At 47.9% G+C, this 8550-nt stretch overlaps 1 protein-coding gene across 1 annotated transcript; it reads right to left on the reverse strand.

The window, feature by feature from the left end:
- Positions 1 to 4676: 4676 nt before the first annotated feature.
- LOC109785126 (scopoletin glucosyltransferase-like) lies at positions 4677 to 6503 on the reverse strand. Its single transcript, XM_020343733.4, has one exon. The coding sequence runs from the start codon at positions 6311 to 6313 to the stop codon at positions 4784 to 4786; it is 1530 nt and encodes a 509-aa protein (XP_020199322.1). The 5' UTR covers positions 6314 to 6503; the 3' UTR covers positions 4677 to 4783.
- Positions 6504 to 8550: the final 2047 nt, after the last annotated feature.

The raw sequence follows: 8550 nt of genomic DNA on the forward strand, positions 1-8550 counted from the left end.
ATAGTTGAATAGCATGTGGTGTGTTTATGAGCTCAGGCTCAGACACACCCGCATGAACAGTAAATTCAAGGGGAAATATCTACATAATTTAGACAACAATCTTGTTTGTGTCCTCTAACCAGTGAAAATTAATGAATAAAATATATGTATGGTGATCTCAGCTAAAAAGAAAAGATAGGTGCTATAAAACGGCATTGTAGAGCATTGTTTTTTTTCCTAGATTACCAGACATGTATTTTCATTGCCAAAAATTGAGTGCAATTAGAATACACGAGCATTCTGGCTATTCTTTTTAAATAATACATTTTTTACTAATTTTCATAAATATTACGCTGGGTAATTTTTTTTCAAAAATAATACACCGTCGGCCCGCTGCAGGCCGACTGGGCCTAGTCGGCCCACAGCAGGCCGATTGGACTCCAGTCGGCCTACAGCTGGCCGACTGGCCCCTGTCGGCCCACTGTGGGCTGATTGGGTGGAGCTAATTGGCTCGCTGTGGGCTAATTGTTTTTGCAAAAAAAGTAGGCATAAAAATATATGTTTAAAAAAATGTTAATTATGTAATTAAAAAATGTTAAACGTGTATAAAAAAATGTTCCTGTTGTATACAAAAAATGTACAATATATATGCAAAAAAGTTGACTAAAAATATGTTTTAAAAAGTGTTAATCATGTATTTAAAAATTGTTAAATGTGTGTATAAAAAATGTTCCTTATCTATACAAAAAATATAGAATGTGTATGAAAAAAAGTTGACACCAAAAAAATATGTTTGAAAAAAATGTTAATCATGTATTTGAAAAAATGTTCCTTATCTATACAAAAAATATAGAATGTGTATGAAAGAAAGTTGACACCAAAAAATATGTTTGAAAAAAATGTTAATCATGTATTTGAAAAAATGTTCAACGAGTACACAAAAATGTTTCATGTATTGGAATGAAAGGTTAAACGTGTATAAAAAAATGTTCCAGCTCCGGATCCGGTATGGGAGCATCACGGACCTAAGTATGATTGGTTGCTCTTTTTGTATGGAACTGGAACATTTTTTTCAAACATATTTTTTTGGTGTCAACTTTTTTTCATACACATTCTATATTTTTTGAATAGATAAGAAACATTTTTATACACATTTAACAATTTTTAATCATGTATTTGAAAAAATGTCAACTTTTCAAACATATTTTTTGGTGTCAAATTTTTTTCATACACATTCTATATTTTTTGTATAAATAAGGAACATTTTTTATACACACATTTAACAATTTATAAATACATGCTTAACACTTTTTAAAACATATTTTTTATGTCAACGTTTTTGCATATATATTGTACATTTTTTGTATACATCAGGAACATTTTTTTATACACGTGTAACATTTTTTAATTACATGATTAACATTTTTTAAACATATATTTTTTATGCCTACTTTTTTTGCAAAAACAATTAGCCCACAGCGAGCCAATTGACTTCAATCGGCCCACAGTGGGCTGACAGGACGCAATCAGCCCACGGTGGGCCGACAGGGGTCAGTCGGCCAGCTGGAGGCCGACTGGAATCCAATCGGCCTGCTGTGGGCCGACTAGGCCCAGTCGGCCTGCAGCGGGCCGACGGTGTATTATTTTTGAAATTTTTTTATCCAGCGTAATATTTATGAAAATTAATTAAAAAATGTATTATTTAAAAAAAATAGCAGCATTCTGCTGCGAAAAATATTTAGTTTTTTACTATATTTCTTAAATTCACTGTTTGTAAAGGTGTATATGAGTCTAAGCTCAAAAGTGAATTTTGATTGTAGTCTCACTCCGCTCCAACTATCTAAAAAAATGAACAATAATATATTAAAAAATACCCAATAGTTCCTTTTTTTACATAAATAAATAATATTATTTTTTGGTGTAATATTATATTTTCTTGGCGCAATAAGATAAACCAACAGACCTCACAGGTACATGCACACAAGTACAAAACCATACTGGAATTGGTTGACGTTCAAACAGATGTATTTAGATGTTCTAGATACATTCGTTTGAGCATCAACTAATTCTAAATAAAAGGTTACTAATAATTGTAAAGTTCACCAAAACACCATTACTACACCGCCGCATGTCCCATGTCCCCTGAAACCAACCGGGAGAGAAACCACACTACGGCCCTGTTTGTTTGGGCTTTTGCTTCTGCAGAAGCAAAAGCCCAAAGAAGCCATAAAAGCCCCAAAAGCATATATTTAGTAGCTTTTATGGTTTTTTGGCCAAATTGAAAAAAACTTCAAAAGCAGAAGCTAAAACCCAAACAAACAGAGCCTACAAATCTCAGAGCGCCACGGCCAGAGCTCACGAGATAACAAGAGGTACGTCTCGCGACTGGGGCTCCCGATCTAGCGCCGCCGCCACCCTACACCGCCGCCAGATCCCTCCTCCTCTGCCACCTCCCTCCGCCACACCTTCCTCCCCCACCGCACCTTCCTCCCCTCGCCGTTGCCTGAAGCGCCCTCCATCAAAGTCCGGATGGCTCTGGGGAAGGTGGTGGTGGGGCCCTTCTCTGGTTGCTCGGCCGACCTTGGATGGCGAGCTCGGACGCCAGGGTGTCAGTCTCGGGATCTTCGGTGGTGGCTGGTGGTCGTGGGTACGTGGGCAGCCAACGCTGGCCAGGCAGTGGTGCCGATAGCTCGGTGGCTCGTTTCCTCGGGCCGATGGGCTTGTGGAGCATGGCCGGCTACGCGTGTGCGGCGGATCTAGAGGTGACCAGCTTATCAACGTGACGGGAGGTCGAGTGCAGTTCGGTTGACCAGGTGGTGGTGCGTGAAGGGTTCGGGCCCTTGTGCCCGGATCTGACGGTCACGGCGGCGGCTGCCGTTGTATGGGAGATGACAACGGTTGGCGCGGCGGTGGGTTCTACCTATAGAGCCCGGAATCAAGGCGGCAACCCCTCTTCTTGGACGGGTAGGACTCGGTGGACGTGTGGGCATCTCGGAGACTGGATCTTGAGGTGGTGACTGTCTTTCTAAGGCTGGTGGCGGTATGAGATGTCCCCTTCATCAAGAGATCGGGTTTGATGTGGTTCGGCAGGTGACACATGCACCTCTTTCGGAAGGATCGAGTAATGCCTGTCGCCAGCAGGTGAAGCCACCGGCGGATGCTACGCACGACGTCTTATGCGGAGACGTCAAGTCATGTCTGCTACCGACTGGTGTTGCACGGTGGCTCTGGCGGAGGTGTCATGTTTAGCCAGTTGCTGGGTATGGGACATCTTTGTCTTCTGGTGTCCTCTCCAGAGGTATCCGGTTATCGAGCTGTCGGTAGCCAGATAAGGGATGATGGCTTCAATGACGAGTTTACGCACTCCAGTGAAAACACAAGATCTCTGATCAGGCTATATCGACGCGCGCCTGCGTGTGACCTTGCTGAAAGTTCTGGATTGAAACTTAGCTTCAGGGATGACAATCGGGAGTTCAGCCTGTGTGCTGGACTCGCCATCATGGGCGCACATGCGGCGAATTCTTCTTGAAGGTGTAGTCTAAGAGTTGTGTATTTTTCATTTCTGATGGCGTCTTGTAACATAGGGTTAGTGGCTATCTGATGGAGCTATTGTCGCGAGGCATGCGGCCTCAAGTTTCCTTTTCATTTTTTTCCAGGTCAATGTTGTTCAGTTGCTAGATTTTTACATTATTATAATATATGATGGAACAAAAAAATTATAGTGGTATGCAACGTCCTGTTGTAGAGAGTGGGGATAATCCTCCTTTTTGAAAAAAAAACAAAACACCATTAAAGCGACTTCAGTCGAACACTAAAAATGGCTAAGATAATGCAAATGACCAGCAGCCTGATGAAGTGCACAGTCACGACGCTACAAAATTAATGGAGGAGTACACGGCATATCACACAACAGATTAGAGCATCTCCAACAGCCGCGCATCACGCCCCGCGCTAAAAACTAGTTTGCCGCACGCAGTTCGCCTGGTTTTGCGTGGCCGCCAGCGCTGGCTCCAACAGCCGCGCTGAAATGCAGCGCGCGCGCCGCTCCAGCAGCGCGCAAAAAATATAGCGCGCGCGACTTGCCGGGGCATTGCATATATGGCATTTTGGACACAAAATGAAGTTGAAACATTCAAAATGCAATGAACATGACATACAAAATGCAGCGCGCGCGACTCGCCGGTGCCGGAGCCGTCCGCCGCCTTATTCTTCTTCGCCGATGTCTTGCCCTTCTTTGGCCGCGCCGTATTGGGGAGCTTCGAGGAGGGGGCGGCGGCTTGGGCCGGCGCCGGCGCGACGCCACCCGCCGCCGAGGTCATCCGCGCGGCATGAAGAGGCCGCGCTCGAGGCTGATGGTCGGAGGAGCTCCGGCGGAGGCGAGGCCAACGCCATCCGGGCTAGGGATTGCGGCGGCGGCGGCGGCAGCAGCAGTGGAGGGGTCGCGGCTATAGGATGGGGTGAGCGGGGTGCCGGCGCGTGCGTCCATGGGGTGCAGTTCGGTTCGCCGGCGCCGGCGCGCGCGGGGCGTAGGAGGCGGAGAAGAGAGAGTGCAGCGCGAGCGCTCGAGTATGCCGCGCGCGGAAGCGGGCGCCCCAAATACGCCGCGCGAGATAGCGAATCCGACCGCACGCCCAACTCCTTATACCGCGCGCGCGGTTATTGTGCGCCCGCTGGAGCCACCTGCCGGATTGCGCGCGTTAAACTGACCAAATTTACGGCACGGCCCTTGTTTAGCACGGCTGTCGAAGATGCTCTTACGCGCTTACACATCGGTGCACATACACACAGGAGCTGAAGTTATTTTTCACAAATCATGGGCGTCCGTATCGTCCCGTCGCGGCCGATTGATTTGATTATCGTCCGCCGCGATGACGTCACAGTAGCTCCCCTGCAGCTCTTCCACCAGCTTCAGCAAGGCGACATGTGAGGTCCTACCGTCGCTCACCGCTGACTTGGCCGCCTTCTGAGCCCAGGCCGCCTTCGCTCGCATTTTCTGCCCGTCCGAGTCGCCGGCGTCCATCAGCCTCCTGATCTTGTGCTCCACCTCCGCCCTACCCACCACGGCCCCCGCGCCCCCGGCGGCCATTATCCTCACCCCGGCGCCGATGATGTGCGTGACGTGGTGCGCGTTCAGGTGCTGCTCGGCCATCTGTGGCCACGCCAGGACGGGCTTCCCCGCTGCCAGGCTCTCCATCACCGAGTTCCACCCGCAGTGGCTCACGAACCCTCCCACCGCGGGGTGAGCTAGCACGCTCCTCTGCGGGATCCACCCGCGGACGATCCTTCCGTGCGGCCCCGCGTCCACCGGCGGCGACCACGTTCCGGACCGGACGGCCCAGAGGAATGGGTGGCCGGACGGCACCAGCCCGCGCGCCAGCTCGTCCAGCTGCTCGTCGGAGACATGGGCCTGCGTGCCGAACGACACATAGACCACCGACTCCGGCCGCTCCGCCATCTCGTCGAGCCAGGCGAGGCACCCCTCCGGGTCCTGCTCCTCCTCGCGCTCCGGCACGTCGCCGGCGGCGAGAAACAGAGGGCCCACCAGCCAGGCGCGCGCGCCCGGCTGGTAGAACGACATGAAGGCCGATACGTAGTCCTCTTCCAGCATGGCGAAGCTGTTGACCAGGACGCCCCAGCTGCGCGCGTCGGACTTGCCGATGTCATCGATAAGGAACCGAGTCACTGGGTCCTCGGCGTCGCCGAGCCTGGTGATCGTGTCCGGGACATCCGCTGCCGTGATCCTCACGTGTTCCGGCATATGGGAGACGTGGAAGCTTGCGCCGTGCTCAGCGACAGACGGCGGCGGGCTCGTGATGAGCGATCTGCAGGTGGCCATCGAGAAGCAGGACATGCCTTGGAACACGATGCGGCGGACGCCCGCGTCGGCCGCGACGCGGTGCGTGAACCCGAGGAAGGAGTCGGAGACGAGCACGAGCGGCGGGGCCGGGAGCGACGCCATGAACTCCGCGAATGGCGCCCGCAGGAGCGCCGTGGCGCGCAGGAACGTCGGGTAGAGGTCCGGGCCGGGCAGGGTGTCCGTGGACTCGACGCCAGATGGCAGCGGCGGCAGCGAGGGGAACGGGAGCACCGCGAGGCGCACCGACGCCGGGAGACGGCTGCGGGCGAAGGCGAGGTTGGCGGGCGTGACGACCATGGTGATGTGGAGGTTCTTTTGGTGCACGGCGAGCGCCGTGGCGAAGTGAAGCAGTGGGAGGGTGTGGCCCTTCGCCATGAACGGGAACACGACTACGTGGTCGCGGCCGGCCTGGTTGCCCGCTCCGTTCGCGGCATGGGTGGGTGCGGCGGCACCGTTGTTGTTGTTGGTGATGGCCATGGCAGAGCGTTGCCGTGTGGTTTGCAGGTTGGGTTCTGAAGGGTTGAAGTCTATGGTGAGGTGACGTGAGGTCCTATATAGAGAAACTCAACGCATGGATCATGTGTATCCCTTTGTACTATATCTTTTTGATATGCGGAATCAATGCTCTTCTGGATATGATATCTGTATCTCTGTATTATTGCAGACACTTTCTTTTTCCAAATGCAGTTTCGGTGCACACACTTGTAATCTGAATTCAATTATACAACAATAAAGTAAGTCAAGATGGTATTCCTAAAAAAAAATCAATTATACAATCCTGTCACATACTCTCTCCGTCCGTGAATAAGTGTACTTCTAACTTTTATCCTAGGTCAAAGTTTTAAAACTTTGACCAACTTTATAGGAAAAAGTACTAGCATCTATCACACTAAATTAATATTAGTAGATCTATTTTAAAATGTACTTTCATAATATATCAATATGATGTCATATATGTTGTTACTTTTTTGTATATAGTTGGTCCAAAATTTAAAACTTTGACTTAAGACAAAAGCTAGAAGTACACTTATTCACGGACGGAGGGAGTACAGTGTCTATGAGCATGTTTAATAATATAGCCAGTTGTTGGCTATAACAAGTTGCCATGTCATTTATAGTCAATCTAATAGCCAACACATATAATAATTGGCTATAAAGGGCGTTTCGGTGCCTAGGCTCATATGCAGCCGGTTAGAAAAAAATTCATAAAAAATTTAAAAAATATTAAAAAATTCTAAATTTTTTTGTGCGGTAGAAAATTTGATGCGAGAGGCCCGCTCCAAATTTTAAGTCATTTGGACATCTGAGCAGCTCTCAGAAAAAAAAGACAAATCAGGCCAAAACAATATATGAACAGTAAACATTTTTACATACCACTGAATTGTCTTTTTTGCTGAGAGCTCCTCAGATGTCCAAATGATTTGAAAATTGAAGCGGACCTCACGCATCAAATTTTCTACCACACAAAAAAAATTGGAAGTTTTTGAATTTTTCTAGTATTTGTTTTGATTTTTTTTCGTCAGCGCGGGTGCAGATGAGCTCGGGTGCAAAAATGGATTCTTCGAAAGTACTACTTTACCAACATATGGCCCACCTTCCACTCTCTCAAACCTTCTTGGAGCTCGTGTTACAGCCGGCTGTAAGTCTACAACCCGCTCATCTTCTCTCTCTTCCAACTCAACAACATTGTAATATTTAAATTCTTATAGCCAACTTACATCACATTATTATATTTGCTCTAAAGGTCGGAAAGTCATGGCCAAGGTTGAGTGCACTGTCTATCCAGCTATCTCAAATTTGCGTACTCGTGTAGTAGCAACGGTTCACTGCGAGAGTGCTATTGGTTCATTATCGCAATAGCAACTGTTATTATTGCCGTAGCGTTGGTCCATTACCAGAGTACTCCCTCAAACTCATATAAGACATTTAGATCACTAGTTTACAGAGGCAGTAGGAGAATCAATTTCAGTTCACATGTGCCCAGTTTCTTCCTGCCACCCTACTTGTTGCTTCTTTTCATGGCTTTGTGTCAGTGTGCATGATGAGACAATGCACTTCTGTTGCGTATACCTTTTACATACAATGGGCAATTTAATGGAGATTGAAGAGAGGGGAACCTAAAAGCTCTTCCTGACACACAACATTCGTGTTCACGGGCAATTGGGCAATAGCACCTTCTTCTGGCACAATGTTTGGCTAACCTCAAGTGTAACCTTTCCAAATCTCTTCATCCAGTTTCAAAAAAAGAAAAATCTCCTCATCCATCCCACCAGCCCAAATCCTCTAGTGTTCAGTGCCATAAGCTCTTCTTTAGAACGAAGACCCTAGAGACGTCTGGCCTTAAATTAATAAAGCCCATAAACTAGGCAGCTTAACAAACTACAACCAAATCGATAAACCTGAATGACATAATTAGTGTGGTACATGGCGTAAGGCCCAAAAGAGAAGAATATGCAAGCCCCAACATAAGAAGAACCCCTTCCCTACGACGACGAAACTGGCTGACGCGTTGTAGACTGAATGGTACAGAGTTTGTCCATCACACTTTGCATGGCTTCAATGTCACGTTGTTTCCCCCAACGGAGCCCATTACCGTAGAAACATATTGCATTTAAAGATAACATCAACTAGGTGTGACAGGAAAACATATTCGAAATGATTTTATTACGGATGTGCCACAAAGCCCAAAGCAAAGCACCCACACAGCGCCGCAT

This window comes from Aegilops tauschii, chromosome 6 (genome assembly GCF_002575655.3).
Source record: "Aegilops tauschii subsp. strangulata cultivar AL8/78 chromosome 6, Aet v6.0, whole genome shotgun sequence".
Lineage (NCBI taxonomy): Eukaryota > Viridiplantae > Streptophyta > Magnoliopsida > Poales > Poaceae > Aegilops > Aegilops tauschii.

Bases quoted from the DNA above. Each gene is read 5' to 3' on its own strand.
- LOC109785126 (XM_020343733.4), bottom strand. From the start codon at position 6,313: ATGGCCATCACCAACAACAACAACGGTGCCGCCGCACCCACCCATGCC.